Here is a 27439-nt window from a genome sequence, read left to right as displayed (position 1 = left end):
CTTACTGAAACAGGTGCATGTGCAGTACACCCACCCTAGTCTCAATGTCCAAGATGTAGTCCTTTTAAAAGTAGGATACACCCGTCACGTACTTTCAGTGTAGATGCCTGCAAATATCTTTCCAGTGAAAAGCACTTAAAAGGTTGCCATGACTCATGGAATGCATTGATAATGCCTGAGAAACCGGACATCATACAAGCAATCTCCAGTTTGGAGGCAGTCTGCTAGAGTAGTGGAAGGAAACATATAGACGTATCATTCACCAAGAAGAACCAGCCTCAAGTCTTAAGTTTTAGTGCATGAGTGATTAGATCACTGGTGTTAGTAAAACTGTAAAAACAGAGTATCACCTAAATTAACCAGGGTCTCTAGATTATTATTTCTAAAATAATTCTACAAAATGACTATCTTCTAAGAATAGTAAGAAAACCTCGGACAAGAAACCCTGGCTCTCGACAACACTTCTGGCTAACGAGACTACTAGATGCAGTCATACTTCATGTAATGTATTCGACAGACAAGTCATGTTCCTAAATGGAGTACGTTTTAAATACCGGTAGAAAGGTTTTGAAAAGTTAATACTCAAAGAATATAAGTAGTTGTACTGGCATTCTTCTGCATCCAGATAAGGCAGCAAAGTCTACCCGGATGAAGGAACTCTTGCGACATGAATGCAACCAATGTGGGGCATTGACCAGAGTGTTTGTAGAGCCTTTAGCCTAGCACAACAGCTTAAGTTGTATAATCACACCTGTCTTAGCATCCCTCCGGTGAAATTTCCTTAAAGTCTGACCCACCCATTAAACTGCATGTATCACACAAGACAATCCATGTTACAACCAACGAGTATCTAGCACAGAAACTGCATGTCTTTAACAAAACCAAGTCCTAAGAAGCCATGACCTGTTCAACAACAACAAAGACTGGCAGGAGGCACTGGCCTCACCCCGTGAGGTGGCAATTCTCTCCAGTTGCAAACTTATCCAACTTAAAATATTACACAGGGCTTACTACACCAGTTCGGTGCTTGTCAAATTGGGGTGTTGGGCACATCCGCCTGTCCTCGTGGGTGTGGCCACAATGGCACCTACTTCCACCAGTGGTGGGAATGCCTGCTCCTTCAGGGGTACTAGGGGAGGTTGGCATCTGTGATGTCCACCCCCTGTCATAAACCCATGGAAGTGTCAACCCGCCTCTGCTTTCTCAACATTTGGGAGGCTACCGACTTGTCCAGACCTGAGAGATTGTGGCTTTCCCTGGGCTGTATGATAGCAAAACACAACATAGCTAGAACTTGGAAAGGAATGACGAAGTTGAGGTTTGGAGAATGGGAATCAGACATGGACTGGTGTATGCAGGCAGTAAGGGAGATTTATGAAGGCAGGGGATGCCCACAAAAATGGACTAGAATTTGGGGACCATGGAATGTACGCAGAGGGATGGATGATATGTACCCCCTTTAATGATGCTTCCCCTTTCTCAGTTGACCAAGATGTTGAGTAATGCTTGCTCCTAATGTACATGACAACGGATCGTATTACGGTTCTGTTGATTTGCAGCTTTTGAATAAATAGAAAAGCCAGATTTGTAATACTGTCCTGCATTCAAGGTGAATGTGGATTCTAATTCGTGCAGTGATCAAGTTCCAAAATGCATTGTTTAAAGTGATGAAATTCTGTCAGGATGCAACCTTTTGAAGTGTCTAAGAAACAAAATACAAGGAGTCAGACTAGAATATAATGGTCGTTTGTGGTTATGTGGTTTCTGTTGAAGGAAGAGTGGTCCATTTGTGTGGACTGGTGGATAAGCAATGAACATTGCTTTGAAGTTGATGCGTCTAGCCAAGGGCACCTAGTTTAAGTGTCTGGTGACTGATGTGAAGCAAATAATGAACAATACTTTGAGAAGCTGTCTGGTAGCTGCTTTCTGCATGCTCTTCATTTCTTTTTTGAGTATTATCAGGGTGCTCCAATGTGTAGGCACCTCTAGGTATCTCACTTTGGCAGAGTAGGGTGGCAGGAGACCTAGTTTCTGAATGGTCTGGTAGAAGAGACGGTGAGAGAATTGGAGATCTGTCAGTGAGGCAATAGGCAATCCATTTCAGGACATCTTAACTCCTAGGTCTCTGTGGGAGCATAGGGAGATGCATAATTTCAAAGGCCGATAAAAGCTCAAGCAGGATTACTGCTACTTCATTTGAGTATACAGTAGATCTAATATGATCCAATGTGGCTAATAATGCAGTTTCAGTTCCATGGCAAGGAGAGAATCAAGTCTGATAGTCTTAGGGTGATATATTTTCTTCAAACCAACAGGGATATGTGATTAAGAAAACAGATGTTTCGATGAGCATGCCTAAAATAAAGGGCAACAATCCGATTCTGGTTATAGTTGGAAGAGTTCAGAACAAGACCAGGTTTTTGTAGAATTGGCTTTATGTAACCAATTTTGAGTTGACCTGGATAGGTTCAGAAAGAAAGTGATTTTTATAGCAAGCCACGGAGGCTAAAACTACAAATATTTGCTAATACTGGACACTTACAGCAGCAACAAACAGAATGGTACAATGCAATATTAGGATAAGGGATTTGTTGAGGGAAATAAGGAAATTGGGGGAGTGGTTTGTAGTGTCCAAAACCCACCAAACCCCATTCATGGGGCCACGGGCAGGCAGGGACTTGAGCCGAATCACTGCAGTTGATGTAATCTGCCATTGGTGTCCAGAAGCCAATCCTACCATTGCTCTGCAAACTGGCCAAGTACAATCTTTTCCACAATTTGCTTGTCCTCCCTACCCTGACAGCAGTCACAGGGGGAAACATCCATAACAACGTGGGCATTATCCCGCACTGCTATTACAACGCTGCTATTACAACGCAAGTCGTTACAACGACTTGCGCTGGAGGGCGCTGGAGGATAGGGAATAGTTTAATTTTCTATCCAACACCTTCCCTACTATCAACGTGGGCTGGAGTTGGAATAGAAAATTTAACCATTCTACTATCCAGCGCCCCCCAACGCAAGTCGTTGTAACGACTTGCGTACTTGTAACGACTTGCGTTGTAAAACTGCGTTGTAATGGCATGCGGGGTAAAAGCCCACGTTGTAATGCCGTACAACCGTCACAGGCTTCTCTAGGAGGCAGGAAGCTAGTGAGGTGGGGGTAGAAAGCAAGATAGCAAACCAGCAAACACAATGGTGCAATATCCACGCCTAGTGCTCCTGGAAAAAGAAAATAGTTTAATTTCACAGCAGAACCAACTACTACAAAATTATCTGGTACGTTATGCTGTACCTCCCGGTTTCTTTTATAATATATAACTTATAATGCATGCTGATGGTGTTGTCTGTGCAAATTAGCGCTGATGACTTTACTCTTTTGGAAAGGAAAGAGATTAGGGCCAATGCTATGGCTCGGAGTTCCAGAAAGTTTATGTGCATTTTCTTCTGTCGGACCTGCAAAGAAGAACCACCACATGAACTTCCACCAACCACCCAGAAACCTTTGCTCTGCCTCCCTCGCCCTGTCAATGCGCATCCACCGGAGCCACAGGGGAGGCCATTCCTCTTCCAACCTTGCTGCCAAGTGATAGAACGCCCACCACCTTCGAACACCACCTTCGCTATCTGACTTCAGGAAGAGACTCCAGATCTGGCTGTTCGACTAAGCCCAGCCACCCAGTGCCTGGATACCCTCACAGGAGATGAGCTGCGCTTTACTTTACAACGACTGACTGATTGATTGTGAGAGAGAGTAATACTTCTGTGTGTGGAGACAAAGCCTATTCCAATTCTAAGTTTACGTACTGGTATCTGCAGGCCATGCAGACAGCTGAGTTGTTAGGTCAGAATTAAAAATAAATGCAGGTGTAGCTGGGCAGCCCCGCAATGCTATGAGTGATTTCTAACATGCGAGGTGGATTGATTTTGACAGTGTAGGCAGCATCCTGCCATGGATGCCTTTAAAAATTACGAATTCCTGCCAAATATTCCAGGTCTGGAGACCAGCCAGCACATTCACCTACACTAAAAGCTAGGCTGCACAGAATTGCAATTACCAAACAAACCATTTTACATATGGCTTGCAATTACTTTTTTGCTACCATTTTATCAACATTATCGGTCAGCAGTGAAATAAGCCGGGAATGGCTCAGGTTTAGTAGGCACACAATAAAAAGTACCGGAAATAATCAAAAGTGCCCTTTCAGAGCAGTGCTTTTTGACATATATTTTACAAAATATGTTGTAATGTGTATTATTTTATCAATTTTTCTAAAAACTGTATTAGAGGAGTATACCTTTGAGTCTCATCATACGCTTGTTGAAATTCTGATAAAGTGTTACACCTCACAGATCACAAGCCCTCTGCAATGACTTATCAAAATCGAGATGGATGATGCATTAAGAGTACAGTTGGTGTAAACATTATATTCAAGCGACATTTTGAACAACTCCCTTAACACCTAACAATTTAATGCAGCAGCATTGTCTGGAGCGACTAATTGTTATGCACATATATAAGATTCAGACAGGTTCGGGGTGGGTCTGTTTTATTTCAATAATTCCTGCATACACTTGTGGTTGCTATATTCACATAATGAGTGTACGGTTTTTAATCGGCACTGGCTTCATACATTTGAAAATATTACTACATGAAGGATTTTGAAGGCAGTTCAAGTGGCATGCATCAGGTTGGTGCTATGGAGGCTCCCTGCAGACGTCACACAGCAGACCACCTACATCAATGAGACTGCTGACCTGAACTGCTGAACTGAAGGACATTCCAAAAACCAAAGAATATGCAGTTTCAATATTGCAAGGACTTTTACAAAGCAAGTACTCTAGCAGTTTCAGAAATTTGGTCTCTATACAGATTACTATGGAAGTCAGACTGGTCTATTTTTAGTACCATGAAATGTTCATCTATATCTATATACTATAATAAAGGAGAAAGTTTCAGGCTTTGAGGCGGGTAAACTCCGGAACCACTGCGCCAATCTACACACCCGATACACCGTAGAAATCGTCAGGGTGTGTAGATGGTTATAGGCTATATAAAGTTTCAAAATGAACCTTATTTAAAAAAAATTATATTTTTAAAAAAGTAGTCCCCCTCAAAGTCGCGCTGGCCGTGACATTCGTGCTCACGTCGAGGAGCGGCGTCAGAGCGGTGTCAGAGGAGCTCCGGCCATGGCGCGGGGGAGGAGTGGTCACGTGAAGAGCAGCACGGAGAGGCGGACATGGCGCGGAGGAGGAGCGGTGGTGGTCAAGCGGTGAGGAGTAGAGTGGCGCGGAACTGTGAACTCAGGAGCGGCGGAAAAGGTAAGCAGGCGGGTGTCGGGCCAGGCGGGGAACGGCCAAAAGGCAATGTCTGGGCAGGCGGGGGTCGGGGAAGGCGGGGGACGGGGATTGACTCAGGCCACGCGAGGGTCGGGCCAGGCAGCAGGCGGGGGACGGGGCGGGCAGGGGCACGGGCTGCAGGCGGGGAATGGACAAAAGGCAATGTCGGGCAGGCGGGGGTCGGGACGGGGATTGACTCAGGCCACGCGAGGGTCGGACCAGGCGGCAGGCGGGGGAGGGGGCGGGCGGGGGCATGGGCTGCTGGGCAATGTCGGGGCAGGCGGGGGTAGGGGGAAGCCTAAAAGCTCCCGGACAAGGTCGGGACGGGCCGCTAGTGTAAAGAATAAAAAGAAAAAGGAGGGAAAGTTGCAAATGTTACCTACATGATCCAGAGTGCATTAAATTAATTTACAGAAATTATTTTAGCAAAATAAATATAGGATGTTACCTTTTTAAATATTTTGCCATTCCGCTGAATTTCATTTTCTTCGCACAGCAACTCCCTGGTGCCCAGGCAATCCTTTTTTGCATACTTCTCAACAGCGAGGTCGAACAACTTGTCGAGGGTGTCCGCTTCGGGGAAGTCGATGGTGGCCAGGCACTCGAAATGGGACATGGCCCGGTAGGGACTTCCTAGCTGGTCTGAGACTGGTTTTGCTTTGAGGCGTTTGGCCATTTCTATTTTCTTCTTAGCATTGGTGAGAAAATACCATGGTATAAATGTAATTGCAGTGTATACATACATCAACAGGTAAAGTGGAAGCAACACACAGAAATGCAATTCGGTGTTTAGTGTCATGGCGGCAGAGATTGCGATTTGGAAAAGTGACTGTCTCTGGGTATTCTTTGGTTGTGAAGGCTTTTTTCCACAGTCGAGAAGGCAACAACAGAAGCAGCAGTAGTGCTACAGCCAACAAGAGCAAGCTCGGCTTTCAAGCGCTACAACTAAACATGGAGAGATCTTTGGTAGTGAACAGTATACATCTGTAAGGGTGAGACCGCATCCAGGCCGGAAGCAAGAAGAGAATAAAGTCAAGAGGTTAGTGGCATGGTTAGTACAGTGGAAGCTTTCGGTCTTATTCTGACGTCTACAGGAAGAACTCTGAAATAACTGGACACGAGAGGTGCTCAAGCGCACAGGCCCTTTTGCTCACTTTTTTTTCTCCTATAAATATTTACTGCTTTTGTGTACTTCAATATCCAGCTACACATCCCACCAGCATAAAAAATGTCGAGAAAATTCCTCCTTCAGCGTAGTGCAATCAAAATGGCCAACAGCCAAAATGTTAATAGCTTTGCCTTTAAATATTTAGACAAGTGGGAATGGTCTGTGCTTCTACTTTTCCATACTTTTGACCTAAAAATGTTGATTTCTGGTAGCAGAGTTATCATTTGGGGGCTATAGTGCGAGCAAGATGTTTAGCTCAGGCGGCAGGGGTTCGTTCGAGCCTTTGCCCTGGCCATCTTTAAAAAACACCCCCAGAAACCAGTGACGTATTTTCGTCCCGACATTACCTAAACAGATGCATTCCTCTATGGCCAGACCCGAGCTCTGCACAAACGTTTCCTAGCATCTGCTGCGGTGCTAGACACGCCCGAGTGAGGGCGGCAAGGGAAGATTATAATCTGCCTTCAAAGCACTTATTAAGAAGAGTAATAAAAAAAAACTTCCAAGGAGCCTTCCTTCGTCGAGAAGACGACAATGTGCAAAGTTTGCATTCTGAACCAGGATTTGGCCTAAATCGCTGCGAGTGATAGTGAGGTAGAAGAAAAAAAAACAAGTTCTCAAACTAAGCACTTTCATTAGTGGTATCTTACATTTGAACGTATGCGGAATTACATTAAAAAGAAAGACCAATGCACGCTGCTGGTTTTCTTTCTTGGAAAGTGATTAGATGAACAAAAAGTCAGGTTAGACAATTTGCACAGAACCTCGCCAGTGGTTCAGATCTCACCACCATACAGAGCTACGCTACCTCCATCCACCCAGTGCCAGTTCCAGTGTCAGTTCTGTTCCACTGTGATGGCTGCCTGATTGCCTCTCGTTTTCGTCCAGTTATTTCAGATGACCTTGTGCTAATGTTAATTTAAATAATATGAAAAAACACTAAATGGTTAAATTGGAACTAAAACACTGAAAACAAATGCAGCACAGCAGTGTCTCAACAGCCATAAACCTGCAAAGTGACAAACCACAGCACTGAAAGCCACGTCCACACCCCTCTCATTCTGTGTGTTGATAGGCCATCTTCACATCCGCATGCAATGTCAACTGATGAGTTTGTGTTTGAACAAGCCATCTTAGGAGCATTTATGAAGTGCACAGTTTGCATAAACGACACGCCAAACTGAAAGCTTGAGCCTAGGGCGATCCATGTCCAAGTGCCAGTTCTTTACAACTTTATTCCTGTGATCAGGGCTAACCCATAACTTCAAACCCGCTCTATTAAAGGGCACTCCAGTGCCAGGCTTCATCATTGGGCCCACTCCTCACCGCAGGGCGGGTATATTGGACTGTGGTGGGCTCCCCTCTAGCAGGGAGCTCCTGCTTGGGTGGTGTTCACACAATAACTCGAAGGCTTGTGTCTTTTTATAAAATCCGTCTAGATGGTACTAACTCCTAAGGACAGCTTGCTCAAAGTTTCTCGGGTATGAAAGTATACAAAGAAAGTGCTTTTATCGACACTGGCCATTAGCGAGGTGGAATTACCAGAATGGAGTTTTCTGTTGGACACGTAGCAAGATCAGTAAATTGACTTTTATACGGTGCTTTTCCCCCCCACAATCGTGCCCAAACGTCACTAAATGGGACCGAGATTAGCAATGTGGGTGAAATCAATTTGCCAGACAGAAAATGTAGCGGTCAGGGATCGTGCCGGTAAAATGTCAAAAATAATAATGATAACCGGAAGGACAACATCGATAAGATAAAGCTGGAAGGGAATGCTCACAACTTCGGCATCAAAGAAACGCTGAAATAACGACATATCAACTGTGTGACTATAGGTGCATGGATACCAACACGTACTACACTAAGGTCACTTGTTATTTTTGTTTCAAAATGGCAGAAGGAAATCTATGGTAATCCATCAGCAAAAGATGTATTCTGCCCACTGTAGTATCACTGAGGTGCATGAGCAAACACCACCATTGTACACATTCAAACTGCCAAACATACACTAAATGATGAAGTGCAATAATAGATTTTCAAATAAATTAAAATATTACAGAGATTAATTTTGGCATTATCAGATACTGGTTTCATGGTAGCTTGGAGAGGTAGATCATTCTCTGCGATATGTCCGGCCCAACTCACTTGGCCAACAGATTATTTCAAGTATTTTAAAATAAAAATGTAACTTTGAATCTTAGACAGTCTATGACCTCAGAAGCATGCTTTGGTGAATGACGCAACAGGGGGTGACGCCCAGGCTGTTTTTCCAGGGCTGGCAGGTGAGCAGGCCAGGTACACCCCCCTGACGAAGGAGCAGGCCGCAAGGAAAGGTTGTGGGTCCAAGGGCCGTGTTCATTTTCATTAGCCTTTACTGTGACGGGAATACGGAGTGGCAGCACCGACAGCGCTCACTTTGGCACGCTAGGAGGCCCGCGCTTCCTTCTGTGAGCCCTTCAGCCAGACATTGCACGCAGGCGACCACTAACATGTGTTGTGCAATGGTGTCAGGCTGCCACCGCGCCCCGGATGCAGGTGTCCGGGTATACAAGGAGCACACATTGTACAGAGCGCCGTGTTTCACGAATACACGAGCCTCTGCGCTTTCAATGTGAATTTACCCCCAAGCAAAACCGACTGGCCCAAGAACTGATGCGCGGTCTCCCAGCGACCTAAGGAGGATTATTCGTCAGAAAGGGAGGGCAGGGGGTATTTACAAGACTAATTGGCTGCAATTACTTCAACACAGTACCAGCTAACCCGGCAAAATAAAACGCGTTCTTGCGTGGTTACCTTCTGTTTCAATGTTAGACAGAGAGCCTTAATGACTCAACGGCCGCGAGATCAGATCTCGCTCACATCAATAGGTGTCAAGCGTGCAAATGCAAGTGAAACACCGCTCATACAATAACACGCAAGACTGCAAAGTACAGCTTCCGAGGCAATACATACAGGACTTCTGATGGGAATAATTAATTCTTCGTTTTCTTCACAGGCAACTGTAGCAACTGATCTGCAATAAAAAGAGAAAAAATATTTCTAAATTGCTGTTCTGAAGCACGGAAAAGTAAAAGGAAAATATTTGTTTAAAAAAAAAAAACACAGAACTGGATTTTTTAGGACCCCAAAAGAGCTATACATTAAAGACATATGAATGTGTTATTTCCAACCGTAGATATTGTCTTAACCGTTAAGTTCATGAAATACTCAACAGGAAAAGTGCCCTTGTGGGGAGGAAGCAAGCCTCACATTTCCTGTCCCTGCACAATAACCTGGTGCGTTTAACACTCCCTCTCTTGACGCGGATTATAAACCTCAAATGATTCTCGAGAAGATTCTAGTTACTTGCAATAAAAGGAGCTAAACATTTCAAAGCATTTCACGATCAAACTCTGTATTATTGCACAAGCTTCAGTTCCGCACCAGCACTGGATAGGGCTTTCACTGAAAACAAGTGGTCTGGGACTGCGAGGATCTAAATGTAGCAGACCTACAAAGGGGAAGCGAAGCCACAGAACTGACAGGCTCTTCGAACACTATTTAAGTACTGAGACCTTAGCACATGCCACATATTCTAGCACGAACGAGCATTGGCAAAGCTCATAGGTCTCGCCTATGATAGAGTGATTGGCTTTGCCAATGTCTTTCCGCCATGTTGTACAGCAGGGCTGCTGGTGTGCAGTGTGGCTACAAGTTCGAAAAAAGCGCAGCCGCATCATAGCACTTTTAATTTCTTACGGCGGGTGGGGGGAAAACAAAGACATCAGGAAATCAAATGAAACCGAGGTATTGCAACAGGTATGACAATTTAAACAATATACATTTCGAAGGATAATCAACCCGAATGTACAATGTGTTGATGGCAGAACCAGGCCCCTGTACAACAAGACATGGGGATGCGAGAGGAAGTTGCGAAGGCAGCTTAGTGGGGAGAGGGAAAACAACATGGACAATGGGGGTGGAAGAGGAAAGAAACACCGACAACAGGGGGTTGAATGGGGTGACAGGGGAGGAGAGAAGTAAAACAGACAAGCAGAAATAACAAGGATGAAAGGGTAAGACATAATAAAAAAAAATCTAGCACCTCAATCACAATGCAAGAACTGAAAGGACACTACTTAACAGAAAGCAACAAGTACTTGGTCCACGCTTCATACAAAAACAAAAATGAAGCCGGCACGCACTGGCCAATTAGGAGGTAGCAAATAAGAGTGACAATGAAGCCAACAAATGGTAAGCGACAGGCGGGTTCAAAGCATCTGGCTATACATAACCTCTCTAGCACACAAAAGCATTCTTCCTTCAAAAAAAAGCAAATCAATGGGGTGGGGGGGGGGGGGGGTAATCAAACATCCGATTTTCCACAATGATCAATGCAATTAAACATTTTAAATCAGTTACACATTATTTTGTTACCAGGATTTAATACGGAGAAGCGTGTTCCTGTAGTGCATGGGTACTCACAAACTTTCTCTCGGGGGCCAAATTTACAGTATGGGTTGTGTCCGAGGGCCGCACCAGTGGGGGCGGGATCATTGGGGGAGGGGGCGGGGCTAGAGCAACAAAAAAAACTGTGACCATGAGGTTGAACACAGGTCCCTGCAGCGGACGGCTTCATCCACTGAGCCACCAGACCCCGCATACACACATACCTCTCTCTTTCTCCCTCTCCCTCTCCCTCCCCCTCGCTCTCTCCCTCTCTCCCTATCTCTCCCTCTCTCTCCCTCTCCCTCTCTCCCCCTCTCTCCCCTCCCTCTCTCTCTCCCTCTCTCACCCTCTCTCACACTCCCTCCCCCTCTCTCCCCCTCTCTCTCCCTCTCTCTCCCTCTCTCTCCCTCAGACTGTCTCAATCTGTCTCTCTCTTCCTGATTCCCTCTGTCTCACTCACTCTGACTGTCTCACTCCCTCTCTCTCTCTCTCTGTCTCCCTCTCTCTCTCTCTCTCTCTGTCTGTCTCTCCAAACCTCTCCCTCTCTTTGTCTCCCTTTCTCTGTTTTCCTCTCCCTTTCTCTGTTGTCCTCTCCCTTTCTCTCTCACCCTCTGTCTCCCTTCCTCTGTCTTCCTCTTCCTTTCTCAGTCTCCCTCTGTCTCCCTTTCTCTGTCTTCCTCTCCCTTTCTCTGTCACCCTCTGTCTCCCTTTCTCTGTCTTCCTCTCCCTTTCTCTGTCACCCTCTGTCTCCTTTTCTCTGTCTTCCTCTCCCTTTCTCTGTCTCCCTCCGTCTCCCTTTCTGTCTTTCTCTCCCTTTCTCTGTCACCCTCCGTCTCCCTTTCTCTGTCGTCCTCTCCCTTTCTCTGTCACCCTCCCTCTCCCTTTCTCTGTCTCCCTCCCTGCAACCCTCTCCCCTCTTTGTCTCCCTCCCTCTCCCTTTCTCTGTCTCCTTCCCTCTCGTTCTCTTTGTCTCCCTCTGTCTGTCTCCCTCTCTTTGTCTCCCTTCCTCTGTCCCTCTCCTCCCTCTGCTTCCCTCCTCATTCTGTCTATCTGTCAGTCGACCTCTGTCTGTTTCCATCTATCTGTCTCCCTCCCTCTGTTTGTCTCCCTCTGTCGGTCTCCCTCCCACTGTCTCCCTACCTGTCTCACTCTCCCTCAGACTGTCTCACTCCCTCTAACTCCCTCTCTCTTTGTCTCCCTGATTACCTGTCTCACTCACTCCGACTGCCTCAGTCCCTCTATCTCTCTGTCCCCCTCTCTCTCTCTTTGTTTCCCTCTCTCTCTGTCTCCCTCTCTCACTCAGTCTGTCTCTCTCTCCTTACCTCTCCCTCTCTGTCTCCCTCTCTCTCTTTCCCTCTCTGTCTCCCTCCTCACTCTGTCTCCCTCCTCACTCGTGTCTCCCTCCTCACTGTCACCCTCCTCCCTCTGTCGCCCTCCCACTCCCTCCTCCCTCCATCTGTCTGTCTCCCTCCCTCTGTCTGTCTCCGTCTTTCTCCCTCCCTCTGTACGTCTCCCTCTCCCTTTCTCTGTTTCCCTTGCTCTGCCTTCCTCTTTCTGTCTCCCTTTTCCTCCCTCCCTCTCCCTCTGTCTGCCTCCCTTTAACTCCCTCCCTCCTTTCCCTCCCTCCCTGGCTGCACGCGGATGCCATGTACAAGATTACCTGGCAGGCCATGTGGGGTGCTGTTGCTGAGGAACGGGGTCACCGTACAGATGCACTTGTGAAAAGTGCACATCACTCGATGTCGTCAGCCGGGCCTCGGAGTAGCGCAGCGCTCAGGCAAGAGCTGGAGAGGCTCTCTGCTACAAACGGCCTCTGTTTTAACCCCCTGTTCCCCGGGAATGTCACACGAGATCTGGATCAGCAGGGACACCCACAGTCAGGATTAAACGGAGGCCTTGTTTATGCAATTTTACAACAAGGCATTGAATGCAGAGCGCGCGCACTGATGATAGAGTGCATTAGGGATGCTCCCTTAAGGGTATATGATTAACTCAAAAGACTCTTGTCACAACGCCGCACAATGGCAGTATGATTTTCGATTTCACTTTTAACTCGATTTCACTTATAAAGCTGAAAGTATTTCGACGGAGCACTTCAGAGATCGGCAGAATTAAGCAAAGTCCCAGCCCTGGCCTCGGGGGTCTCACACACCTAGACCCCCACCCCATTTGAACGCACTCCGGCATCAGCCTTAGGCAGCCCAAGGGCTTTAGGTTTAAGCCCTGCAGTGCCCAGCTGTAACTGTCAATCAGGTTTCATCAGAGCCGCACCCGAGCACTTCACAGGTCGTTAAAAGACCATTCCTATGTTAATGAGGCTTTTTTCTTATTCCACCTCTTGGCGCCCCTGCAGCTCCGATCGGACTAAGACTGGAATGCCGGGCCCCCACAGAGCCACAGAGCAGCAAAGTCTCGGCACGCACTGTTTGCAGACACACTTATTTTTTTTTATTTTAACCATGGGTAAATTGTCTGCAAGGTCCGCGGGCCGCCAGGGAAGGCTTGCCGGGCCGCTGACGGCCCGCGGGCCGTACTATGAGTACCCCTGCTGTAGTGGCTCATGAGGGCAGCAAAACAGTAATAAAGGCATTAAATGCTGGTAATTAAAAAAAACTGACTATTCAATTACACCCTAGAACCTTTTACCAACAGTAAATGAAATCAGAACCGTTAATTAACCACAAAAAACAAAGACATGTCTAAACTATCCAGCAATAGATGTTCAAGATTTACCGAAAATAGTATCCTATGAAGACATCAAACCAGGAATCATCCAAAAGACTGCAGTTACTGTAAAATATTCAATTCCACATTGCTATGCATTTCATGTTTGATTTATCTTCTGACAAATATAAACCCCTGTGTTAGTTACAAATAAAAGCTAGCTTTCCTGAGCCCCCCCTCTCTGGATGTCTCAACCTTACCTGCAGCTATTGATAAGCATACTTACACCTGACGATGCAATGGCCCTAGTAATCGAGGCAAGGAATAGTCACACGATAAGCAAGCTTAAATACTCATAAAGAAGAGAATGGCCAGGTTTAATATCTTCATAAATGCCAGTCGGAATACATGTAAAGAAAGAGGGAAAGGCAGGGAGTTCCAATGATTTGCAGTGGCTATTGAGAAGGTTCTGCCAGCAAGAGCAATATGCCAGAATCAGGGACTGGCAATAATAGAACAGATTCGGATCTCAATGCTCGCTTTGGCTCGGAACAAGAGATTTTTACAAGATGGTCCTACAGTACTACGTACCACACAGAGCCTCGGGGAGGATTCTCTGCCTCACTCTTCACCTGTGCAGATCTGATAAGGTGAGAGATGCATGCTAAAACCATCTAAGGACCTAATCATACTAGCTGCTGTATTCTGGGCCAGTTAGGACTTTAATGGTCTTTTTAAGAAGATCAAAATAGACAGATTTGTAATAGTGCAGTCGGGACGCAAAAAAAAAATCTAGAAGCTGGACTTTTTGAGAATGAGAGACCAGACCTTTCTTCCATGAGAATGGGAGAAAAACATGTACTCCTCTTTAGAGTAGGTGGGTAGAGAAAGCACAAGTTAACACTGGAGTTAATTTGGCTGGACAAAAGTAATTGAGAGACAAGCCTGACTCAAAGCTTCTTTTTTTTAAACACATTATGTGGGTGGGGGGGGGGGGGTGTTCTCCACTCCAGTTTAGGTGACCAGACAGAGGTTCTTGGATAGGGAACAATTGAAAGTGGGCTAAGATTTCTATTTTGTTCTCATTAATTTTGGAGTTGCTGCTTCCTCACCCATGACATGGCACCTTGTAAATAGTTAAATTTCAGCTCTTTCGGTAGGATCACTATCAATTTTGCAGATAACCTGGGTCTTGTTAGCGTACAGACGTGTCAAATTAAAAGACTGGTTGAGGAAGGCCCAAGAGACCACTTATATATGGGTCCAAATGCACTCAGAAAGGCCTATTGATTAGGGAGTTCTGAAATCAAGCTTGGGGTAGGTATTTAACTGCAACTTCATACCAGCGTTCTAGTAGCTGTTGACAATTTAATAAGAATAGTGCAGCAATTACATCTTGATCGCCACATTAATGGCGTTCATCAAGGGCAGCGGTCACCACCACCACAGTTTGCAACTATACCCATGCTGAAAGCCAGCCTGTAGTGGGTGTAAAAGGTTATGGGAATAACTTAGATAACTGGCAGAGCACAATATGTTGCAGGAGCAATGGCCATATACAAGTATGCCCATTTTTGTAAAAGATATAAGCAAGAAGTATTTTCGCAAAGCCAATCGGCGTAGATTAACTGAGACAATGGAGGTAAACAGGATGCGCAAAATTGATATTTCCAAGCTATGAGAAAGTAAAGCTAGACCTATTGGCTCTCCAAATGTCTGGTAGTAATGTGGATGGCAATGCTGCTGGAGTTTCAGTATAGGTAGAGGTGGTCTTATAGTCGGAGTGTTGGTTGAGGTGGTGCTGGAGATGGTGGCTGTAGCGTTTTTGTAAGAAGTATGGATATTGGTATTTTTTAGTATCATTGTGTTATTGCTGGTAGTACTTGTGAGATGGCGAGATCTATGACTGTACTGCAAAAGCTGGCTTTGGGGATGGTGGTACTGTGCAAACTGTTGGTAATATTGGTGGTGGTTCGTTTTGGTTGAGTAGTATAGATGGAAGTAGAATTGTAGTGGTACTACTGGTCACGTTGACAGTATTGGTATTAATATGGTTGTACTGGCTATGTTGATGTTGGTGGAAGTACTAGTAATGGTGACGGTACGAGTGGCATGGATGGTGGTGTGCTCCATGGCCTGAGCCCAAGATGGCATTTTGATGTGGGAAACAAAAAGCAGTTCTGGAGCAATATTCAGGTCAGGCTAACGTTAGGCTCGCACTAAAGTCAAAACAAAATCATTAATGAGAAAAAAAAGAATGAAAAAAGATTGTATTTTATATACAGTGAATTGAATGGGACAAAAACGGAGATGGTTGAGAGTACTATTTAGATGTAAAATAGCCCCTCCGATCCTCACACAAATGTAGACCTCGGAATGATGCTATAAACCGCATATGCCAGGATGGCGAGAGAAACCCTCCTCTGGATGGGATGTGGCCGAGATGGAATTGAAAATATCTCAAGCCAGGGGCTAAAATAGTCGGATTCAAATAGGTAAATGGCAATGGGGGGCGGGGAGGGGTGTTGCCCTGTTCCAATGTTCACTCTATTTATGCTGCAAGCATTCGTTCTTTCAGGCAACTGTGCAGTCAGCTTAGAGACAAAAATAACGCGAAGCAAAAATCTAATACCATGCATTAGCAATCATTAATTACATCCTTGTATGAACATTAGGAGCATTAATGAGCGAGCTAACAAATTCCTTTTATGCAAACCATAATGTATCTATCCTCTAACTGGGCAGAAGGATGGTCATAGGAAACAGCCTCATCAGGCCCTTTCCATGCTAGGGCACCTCATGTTTGTGATTGTCCGACTGAAGACCAGACCTGGATTCGGACTCTAGGTCTTGCACAACCAGAAGGCCACAAGTCAACACATGCCCATATCAACTCGCCGTGTCACATCACTACCCTTCTAGATGCAGAGATGTGACGTGGCCTCTCTTCGGGCTCTCCATGAATCTAACTGGGAGGGTCGTTGCTCTTGGTTGTTGCCAGTATGCCCCCAGGCAATCCCCAGATTAAGCTGGCCCAGCACTTAATAATCCTGCTTTCCCCTGCATTGACAGATCTAGTTTTCTTACATGTTGCTCTTAGTTCAGCATAGGGCACCCGTGGTGCATGCGCACACCACCACGAGGCTAGGGCAGAAGTATCCAGTTCATTCTGCATCATGACCATGAGCTAAAGGAGGCGACAGTTTTAAGGTCAATCCTTAGCTAATATTTTTGTAATGCGCAAAACAGATGTCAAGTGACAGGCATCAAGTCTCAAGGGTGTTTTCAAGGTAAACGAAAACGAGAGCATAAATAAAAGGTTACTTTAAAAAAAGCATAAGGGGCAAGGATATTTAGTTCCAGAAATACACCATAAGCCAGCTCTAAAGTTTTTTTTTACATTTTTTATGAGGAACATTAACAGCATCAATTGTAGAATCGAATAGATTGCAGTGACAACATGATAAAATAGGTCTGCTACTTTCTACCATCTGCATAGCCGAAGTTACTTAAATGATTCTGCTTATTCTGACTTGCTTCCTACGAAGAAATGAAGACTACAGAAATAATGAGCAGAAAATGCCTGGCTTACCTACGATATAGAAGAAATAAAAATACAGTAGGCTCGAGTCAAACAAAAGTCGAATCTACATTTGTACACGTTCTTCTATGGTGATGGTAGAGACAGAGACAGGAGGAAAAACTTACAAAGATGCCCCGCTTTTGTATCGGAGTGGCCCCTTTCCGACAGGAGACTACCATGGACCAAAAAACCCACACAGAAGGTGACTGCGAGGATGACCCAGATGGTGAAGCTTGCCACTTTTAGTGGGTGAGGATTTTCAGTCAAAATGTAGCTGGGGGCATTCCAAAACAGGATAGACTAGACAAGTCTCCAACCTGAAGGTTGACCTTGCAGAATTATTCTACATCTCTCGGATCCTTTTTTGTGACAAACCTTACCAGCAGCATGACTTTGCAAGCCTACCAATGTGACTTTTGTGTACAGGCTGACCCTCCAACAGAACAAATGCAGCCTCAATAAAACAATGTAAAAGCCTACTCTTGGGGTAAAAAGTAAGTTCACAATCTGGTGCATCATACAGAAGGCAATTTAGCAGAAGGACCCAAGTTACTTGCTGAGGATGGCTAGTCACATGTTAAGGAATCTTGCAGGGCAGCACAACCACCATCGGACTAGACAAAAGACTAAAACCTAACACACCAAAAACCCCCTCCTAATTCACCACATTTATTTATACAGACCAAGTCTGAAAGAAACCTAATCTCCATCAAAGACATTACGCTATCCACAACCTAATGCAGAAGAAAAACAACTCCCTACAGTGGGTACTGAATTATGGACCAAACCTTCTCCCTCAGACCCTCGGACTCAAAAGACTTTCAAGTGTACTCTGAAAAAGCTTCTGACTAACTGACTCCTTTCCTTGTTTTCTCCTCCTTTGTGCCTAACAACGAAGGACCAGATGTACAAACATTAGGAATACCGATTTAATAATTGGGATTCTCTCCAAATCTAAATTAGGAAATCAGTATTCCTAATGTTTGAAAGTCACTCAGTTTCATTTAGGGATTCCTTGCGGGTCACAAATTGACCAACCTCATAAATATTAAAAAGGTAGGTCACATTTAGCAACCCATTAGGAATCACAGCCATCGAAGTGATGGTGGTCTGCTGAGGTAAGCAGACTACCATGCCGGTCATTGCTTTTTACATATATATATTTTTTTAAAATGATGCCAGTTTATCCAAAATGAAAAATGGGGTGCATTTTAAAAGAAACAAAAATGAAGCCTTGAAGTTTAATTTTTTAAGACTGGGCAGTGGTCCGAGGATCCACTGCCTGCTTTTAAAAAATATTTACATTCTCAAAGGGGAAAGGGTCACTTGAGGACTCTTTCTTGGCAAATTTTTAAATTGGTGGTAAAGTATTACTGTTTTGCAACCAGCATTCGTCACAAAACCGTGATACATACCATACCGATACGGTATTTGGAAGGGACGCTCTTTACAAAAACTGACAAGTTACCAAATTGTACATTTGAAAAAGTATTTTTCTGGTCGCACACAGCCTGATATGCGACCGGAAAAATGCTTCGCACATCTGGCCCTCCGCTGCTTTCTGGTAGATGTTGCTCATAATAAATACGAATAAAACACAGGGCATAATATTAAAGGAACAGAGTGCCAGTTTTCCGAAATGCACTACCTAGAAATGGCAGCACACTTTTCAGACAAGCACATAATTGACCAATGAGACAGTATATATATCGAGCTGGACTGCACCAGTCTACAGCCCACAAGATGCTTTATTCTGCAGCAATAGATAACTGAACAATTGCCAATACTGTTCTTTCTAATCCTTTTTCCACTGCACATTTGAATTAAACACAATGTGAATGTGAGACTTTCACTTCACTCTGAATTAATCACTTGTTTTATTTTTACTTTAAATACATTTGTTGGTTAAATTTCACCAATTTTACCTTTTCAACATCTACAAAACAAATACAACAATTTGATAAAACATTGAATTATACATATTCACAATCATTCAGTACTCACAGTCACTCAACAAGTCAACCATTCATCCACTAGACATCCACATACTACACTACCACACCAATTATTTACAATTGAATGTTAATTACAATTTTATACAACAACCATAGACATTAAATTTGTCTAATTTCCTTAAGTTTGGAGCGATGTTTTTTTAATTTGAAAGTCGTATGGCTCTACAAACACTGGTCTACGCGTTTCGAACTTCTACTTGGTAGAGAGTTCTCATCAAGACCCAAAGCTTAAATGAGGAAAGCCTGGCTAGATTTTTGCAGACGCTCAACATACAATTAAATTGCAACCATATCCTTCTGACTTTTTCAACTTCCTGTCGGAGACTTATTTCCTAGATCGTTAAATCTAGGTGGCTCGTAGATGTAGGCACTCGGGCACACCTTAAAGTGCCACTCGTACTCCCAGATCAGTGGGGTCGGCGTGTGCATGGAATTACGCACTCCATATTCTGCAGAAAACACAATTTAACTAACCCAACTTCAACTAACCGCACATGATACTGTATAGGCCATGCCTATCAGCCTGTTCAATAAAGCACCATGAAACGGTAGTGAGGTACTATATGGCATTATGTATGTATACAAAATGGTTGGATATATTGTATGTTATTTAATTACAGAAAAGTTTACCTTACAGTCGCAAAAAACAAAACTGGATTGATGGATTTTAAGGACAATTCCATTGAGCAATGCAAACAGATTTTCCCCACACAGTGCAAGGTTAGCGTAGGAACAGATACTTCCAGAAGAGTTAGATTTTTGTTGGTATTCCCAAATATTTACAAGGCAATTTCCACCTTGTAAACAACTTACTCCTACAAAAGGTAGGGCAAAGTGTGCTTTTAGGGAGGGAAAAAGGGACAACACATTTGCAGGTAGGTTTGTTTTTTAGAGGGAGGATCTCCTACCGTGCAAATGAGTCAAAACAGCGTGTCGAGGGGTGAAAGCGAGCAGCAAGGGAAGTAAAACGCCCGGCAATAACTAACTAAGGTACGTTTCTTTTCAAAGGCTAGGGATAGAGACATGCCGTAACCGTAATAGATCACTAAGGGCCGATTCTGATTATTTTCCCAGATCGCGCCGAATGCAAGATATCATCACTAGAAGTCTACACACACGCCCATTAACAAAAGAGGTAGGAACACGGGGACCTTGGGCCCTTAGGCACTCGCTGACTGACTCAAGATCGAGAACGATAAGTAATTCTCTCATTTGCACGTTAGGAGATCCCTCCCTATGAAAAACAAAGTGGATTACGTTTCGTTAGTACAAAAGGAAGTGGACCTGCGGGAGCGCCCGTCCAAGACAACAGGTATTCTTGAGATAAGATGTGACATCTAATGATAGGGGTTTATGCAGAAATAGAGAATTTAAAGTAAATAAATCCCCTTCTTCTATATCCCATAGACGGACATCCCAAAACGACAGAGCCCTGATGAGAATCTGGAAATTGTTAACTCCAGATTCGAAACGCGTCGGCATAAATGATGGAGAAAATAATTACATTGATTGTGATTTTGATCAAATATCTTGTCTTATTTGACCTTTCTTTTAGCAAGACTTTGCTCATTATTGTGGTTTTTTGTTGAACTATTACTACTTGACAATTATCTTACAAAGAGTAATTATTTGTGGATAAAAAGTAGTGAGATACAGATGAAGATTGTATCTATTGTGTATATATGCAAGATGTGAAATTGTTTTGTATATATGTGTAAATGTTTATTTAATGTACAGTGGTCTTCCTCATTCATGAAAACTGAAAGTAGTATAATGAAAGTATAAATCCAGAAGGGTAAAAATAAATACACCCAACAAACATAAGACTAGGATTGGTTTGTTTCTCTTAGCTTTAGAGATAAAAAGTTAAGTGTGTGGCTAGCACCTTTTTTGTGTGTATTGAATTATTTGGTCCAGCTGCCCTCACATCCCAGGACCTCACTCCGTAGTGTTACAAAGACACATTTAACCTTAGCACATAGATTATATCACTGGATTTAGAGGCATTTTTTAGAAGTGATAGTTTTCAAAATGAACTTCCAAACATTTATGCCTTTACCCGCGATGCCAGCAATGCCATTAGTGAGCCAAAAGGAAAGACATTTGCCATGTGCACCCTCTGGGGGACCTAGGTTGTGGATGTAATTGTAACACCATTAAACTGCACTAAATCAAACACAACTGGTTTCGTACAGTGCCGATCTGGAACTCGTGCATTTCAATGTGTTCTCATATGTGATAGTTAAGAAAAAGGAGGCAAAGTGAAATAAAACAATTTCCCAGCATCACAGAATTTGGTCAGGTGAGGAAGCCAGGATTGATCCCCGGTTCTCTGGTTTCACACTGTGCAATTCAGGCACTAGATGGGTCTCTTTCTTTGACTCTCATATTTCACATCAAGTTCATGCTTGGTCTTTAATTCTTGGCACATGACTGTGGGTGGTGATATAAGAAACATGAAGGATCAGTCTATTTTAGGCTCGAGGATCCAAGAGAACCTTGAGCTGAGCATACACCGTGGGACCTGGTACTAGGGATACCATACGCATTACAGTTACGTCTTTCCCTAGTATTAACCCCTGATTTTTAAACATACTGACTAGGAGCAGGAATAAAATATTACCTTACTAGCTAGGTGTTTTAACTTATTTTTCCCACTCCACATCACTGCACCACACATATTGTCCAAAAACGAAGTGCTCTTACGTAGTTCGCAAGTCGCCGCACGCCTCAATCTGCAGATGACTGAGAGGACCCCGATGAAGCATGCCACCAAGGGTTACCCTGGTGGGTGAGGTGACTCTAGAACAGAATTTTTCTTTCTGGAAGGAGGGTTTATCACACATGTTCAGTGGAATCCCTGTTCTTCCTATGGTTAGGTTTTCTAATTCTGTATGTTGTCGAACTGCATACAAAGTGAGTGACATGGTCATAAAAAAAACATGATAAAACAAAGAAGCTTAAATTGTAACTTTCCGAACAGACATCCCATTTCATGAAGCTCTGAGGATCAGTCACCAAACATTCACTGCCGCATTTCAGTAGTTACAAGATGTTTGACAGCAATGCCCAGCGCCTCCGTCACATGCCCAGGGCGGCGGCGGAGTAGCCCACTACGGATGGAAGAAGCAAGCTGCCTGCTTCAGGTGGGGGCCAGGAGGAGGCTTCATGCAAGAGCCCCATCCAGCAGTTTCTGCCTCTCTCAGCTGAGCCCGCTTTGACGTAACTATGCTTCAACCCAAGAACTTCACTTTCTAAAAATATAAAATAAAGTACAAACAGGTCCTTTCAGATTTCTACCTACCTTCGAGTAGGAATAACCGACACAACAACACGCAGTAAACCCACACACTGCTTTACTGATAGCGGCACATGGGACAGAAACGCCACACAACATAGGACACGTGTTCATTAGACACATGCTGCATCGTAGTAATGTCAAATCACGTGCCCCTCCCTCTCTCCCTCAGAACTGACGTGTTCGAGCAACTGCGACTAACCACATGAAGGAAACGAGAACAGAACCCCTCAAAAGAACCCAGTTTCTGACCATCGGCACACGTCCATTAACAAGACAGCACAGAGCACATTTGTACAATACCAACCAAACAACACCCGCGGAGGATTAAAAAAAAACACCTTTCCGACAGTCGCAGTTCAGGAGCCAACAGGCATCAATCTATCCAAACATGTATATAAAGCGTGCGCGGCAAATCCCCCGTGCGGGTCTCGAGGCGCTGGAGCTATCCGATACTGCGTGGAGGTTTGCAACACTCCGACACCCAGGCCTTTAAATCGCTTCTAAACAGATGGTGCGATGGGACAGTCCTGGGGTGCAGGGGGGTCATTCCAAGCCACAGCTCCCGGCACGCCTGTGCAAAGTAGACTGCTTACAACCAAGCAATAACATTTCACTTTTCACCCGCCGAGTGCCCAAATAAAAGCATTTTAGATCTCGTGCAAAGCGCGCAGCCAGCTCACCAGAGATCCTCTTCCTCAAAAGCCAGCCGAAGAACCTGCGCAGCGAGAGGAGGAACGCCTCTTAAGATGGGCCGCGGGCGGGCGGGCGGACACGCCCCCACAACAGCCGATTGAGAAAGAAGGGCGTCTAACCATGACTGGGTGAAGGGTTACCACAGGCCACCGGCTGCGTCACCGGCGGGGCGGGAAGGATGCGCGTCGTGCCCCCGGGACCACGCTACATGGAAGCGCCTTATTTGGGATATTAGCATTGTGTAGCGCAGCCTGCCATTCGTCGGGCTTCGTAGCGCTCGTGACCGGTGACTTCATGCCATTCCAAAGTGTTGTCTTGTCCGTTTAAGTTACTATGCGGTAATCCTTACTTACATGCAGTATCTGTGAACCGATCAAAAATAAAAATAAGAGCCCTAAGGAAAATACTTAGTTGCGCAAAATAAAGTTTATGGATCTCTAGAAATCTGCTTCTATTTAAAAATATTAAAATCTAGATGTACAAGACGTCATTCATATTTGTTTAGACAAACGTATGATTTTTTATTATCTGGATATAAAAACATCAAGGTAAAGAAAAAGCAGTAAAAACTTGGAATAAAAAAAAATGGACAGAATGGGTTACTTAAAATCTGCTTCACTTCAGCATAGATAAAAATGAGCCTTATAAAAAATATCTTGACGGAAAACCGGTAAGTTGGTGCCTGTGTGTATCCCCTACACAGGTTGTTTTTTGTACATCACCCTATGGAATTGGTTGAAATGTATGTGTCAGACAAAAAATTCTAAATAAAGTCTATTTTTACACACCCAAAAAAAATTGTGAACCGATCAACCATTCTCTCGGGAAAAAAACAGCGGCGACTAAACCACTGCTTAGGTGGGGTGAGAAAGAATGAGGCCTGAGGGATTGTCTTACTCCGAGCCAGGGACGTAAAGCAGACCCTCTGAACCCACGGCCTGCGAGTATTCGTGATTTACAGCGTCTTGGAGGCCACGCGCCGCTTTCTGTGGGGGCCCATCATACGTAGCGCCAAAGCCCACGGAAGTCTTGGGTCAGACGCAGGGCCGCGGACCCGTGGCCTGGTGGTTAGAGACGGCTGAACGGATTTATCGAACTCGTTTTGTACTGATCTTAATACTCCTTTTTACTCGATTGAAGTACTGGCACTCTTAGGAGCCAACCGCACGACATAGGTATGCAAGATGAGTGACTCAGAGAGGTAACGCTCCCTACTGACATCTACAGTCACCAGACATGCTTACTTTAGCCGTGCGACGTAACGACATTAATGCCTATTAAATCCAGCGACAGAAACAGCAGCCATCAAGTGCGATTAACAACGAAAGTGCAGTTAGAGGCGCTATAAAGATATACAGGAGCTGTGTTTGAGCATCACAAAGGTCACATGTGAAAGACCAAGTACACATGACTTCCTCGTAAAATGCCTCACAAGGAGGTATTTTTTACAGATTCAAAAAAGTGGAGAGGCAACTTAAACAGTTAATTATAAATCTTTTGGAAATACCGCGAGCAGTTGAGTAAACATGCACCCACTGGGAGAATCCCCAACGCCTCCGAGCGCTCAATTACCTAAAATTCTAACTGAGTGCCATTTATTCCTAGGGTGGCATTTGACTTTAGTCCTAATACCAATGCCACCCAAGAGCGTTGTGGATGTATAGGACAAGGCTACGTAGATCCAGGCAGTAAAAAAACAACTAACATTAAAGGCATCAAGTGCAACAGACAGTTACGTCAGTCATTTTTTAAAAAAACAAGCATTTACAATGCAATGGTCTGAGGCTTTATTAAAGGTAGAGCTATTGGCATTGCTCATGACATTTTTTTTTAGTTGTTTTTTTTTAAATCATAAACAAACAGCATTGTCATTTACACTGCCAATAGCTTAATCGTTAAATAAATGGCATTTACAATGTCAATAGCTTAATCACTCGTATATGCATGACCTATTGCATTTAAACCCACACAGATCCACACACACACAGCCACACAGTCATTCACATAGAGCCAACTCACATAGAGCCAACACACACAGAGCCACCTACACTGAGCCACCCACACATAGATCCACCTACAAAAAAAGCTATCCACACAGAGCCACACACACACAGCGCCACACACACACACACAGAGCCACACACACACACACACACACACACAGAGCCACACACAGAGCCACACAGAGACCCACACATGTTTAAGCAAAAGATCTTAATTTCAGCGAGTACACTGCCTCCGACCACCAACAGCGGTCTAGTGCGTGGGCACGCGCCTGTTAAACAGGAGCTGGTAGCTTAGCAGCCTCCTGCATGCAACCCACGGCTAAGGACGTGTCTCCGTAAGTTATACCCTAAAACACTGACCGGCCCAACATAGCAAGCATCTAAGCCAGGTACAAGCCCACTCTCTCGTTCTCTGCTCTGCCTGGCATTACAAAACTAAGATAGGGTGTGGCTTAACATCCAGATTTGCCGGCTCTGGACCTTGGGCGGAGGCTGAACATCCTGTGATACAGGGCAAATCACTTTCTCCCCCTTGCTTGCTACAAATGAATGCCATGAAAAAAGTGTTGCTGAAAAATGTCGCAGCAGCAGGAAGTTTATGCAAAATATCAGATCTAATTTGCACACCAGCACCTGGTTCAAAAAATATGGCGTAAGTGTGCAAATATGGGTGTGAGGGCAAGGGATTTCTCCACTCGTAGAAATATTTCAGATACAGAAATAAAAGGTAATTTTGCCAATGAAAATGTGCAGATTCACACGCTAGCTCCTCTGGATTTTGGCAGAATTCCAAAAAGCTGGTAATCTGTGCAAATCGTCGAAGTCAATCTAGAATCCGATGTCCTAGCACCACGCTTCTTTGGTGAAAGTCTAAGAAGAGATGACTGAGTGAGCAGCCAAGTCACAAAGTGTTTCTACTCTATCACGGCAAATGGCTATCCAAGGAGACCATTTCCATAAAACGGAGAATTATAAATTGTTATGGCGCGAGGTCACAATACCCGAAGCCATCGCAATTTATGTGGCCTAAAAATTAAAGGCAAGACGGACTCTTGAAGAAACCAGACACCTTTATCAAACGTGAGCGTTTCTGTTACCTGCTGCCTCAACGGATATCTAGTACAATCTTCCCATTTGGAACAGGAAAGACAGATATTTAGTCCCGTAGCCAGTGAATCATCTGCAACTTCACATTCTTTTATTAATCCTCAGAAACTGCAAATATTCAAATCAAAGTAGTTAACTGCAGTTCATCTAGAAACCAGGGAAGCATAGTTAGTACATTTCCATTACTCGCCTCAAACAAGCTGCCAAGGCATAGTACGTCAGAAGCATTGCACCGGTGCCTTTTAATCTTCTAAATCAAATGCTTTTTCGACAGGGTTTCTCTACACTAACCAGATGTTTGATCACAATGCATACTTGCAACACAACAATATAGGCCTCTACCTTCCCTAAATCCTCAGCTTGTAAGAGACATACTTTAAGTCACTTGTGAAGGCATCTGCGGTATGTCAAACTCACAAAGGGAAAACACAATTGATTCTCCGATTTGTTCTCCCTTGCAAAATGCATGTATTCAAAGCATACACCTTTACAAATGAAGCCTGTATATGCATAAATGCAACACATATGCACTTAACCAGACTAGAACAAAGGTCATGGAGAACTACTTACTGATACTGTGTCACAGCAACCATTACACAACTCTAAACTCAAGCATGAGCTAATCAGATACACAACACAGGTCAAAAGATGAATGTCTTCATGAATCAATGGCCTGGCCTTCACCCCATGATGACTCAATGGGCTGGAACTGGAGGAAAGTTACACTAACTAACTACAAATAATGAAACCTATTGCACTGTAGTCATGCATGTGTGTAGGTAGGGGGCAGGAGTTAGTGCCTCTCTAGGGTGAGAAATTAACAAGAACAGCACATGGTTTGCGAGTGTGGTTTCTGCAAAGTCTTAGCGACTATGTGAATCGGAACAATGTCTTTTCCAGACTATCTATGGGCACTTTGTCCTCTCTACCACTCGTGAGAGACCAGACAAGGGCAGCTCAACAAATGACTTCTACTGTACAGCTCCGTGAACCAGTTTTACATGTTTTAAAGAGTTAAACTATCGGCAAAACGTTTGTGAACACCAACAAACAAGCTTATTTATATTCAGACTTTTGCTTGTAAAAGTACCCAGGAGCACCCATATTCCCACCCAGGTAATGTGGGGAGAC

At 44.3% G+C, this 27439-nt stretch overlaps 1 protein-coding gene across 10 annotated transcripts in view; it reads right to left on the bottom strand.

Moving 5' to 3' along the window:
* ACSL4 (acyl-CoA synthetase long chain family member 4) overlaps positions 1-27439 on the bottom strand; it is a 264204-nt gene that overhangs the window by 131834 nt on the left and 104931 nt on the right. For 2 of the 10 annotated variants that reach the window (XM_086918447.1, XM_086918448.1), the window contains exons 2-3: positions 9464-9524; positions 5789-6324 (exon numbers count right to left, since the gene is read on the bottom strand). In XM_086918447.1, coding sequence (XP_086774573.1) covers positions 5789-6139 — 351 coding nt within the window. In that variant the 5' untranslated portion in view covers positions 6140-6324; positions 9464-9524. Of the gene's footprint in view, positions 1-5788; positions 7313-7379; positions 9525-22840; positions 23220-27439 lie in introns of those variants that run through there. The other 8 variants (XM_086918445.1, XM_086918453.1, XM_086918449.1 and 5 more) reach the window with 8 other exon arrangements.

Source organism: Lissotriton vulgaris, chromosome 4_1, assembly GCF_964263255.1.
Source record: "Lissotriton vulgaris chromosome 4_1, aLisVul1.2, whole genome shotgun sequence".
Lineage (NCBI taxonomy): Eukaryota > Metazoa > Chordata > Amphibia > Caudata > Salamandridae > Lissotriton > Lissotriton vulgaris.
The sequence above is the reverse complement of the archived record's forward strand: the minus strand, read 5'-3'. Positions and strand labels throughout refer to the sequence as shown.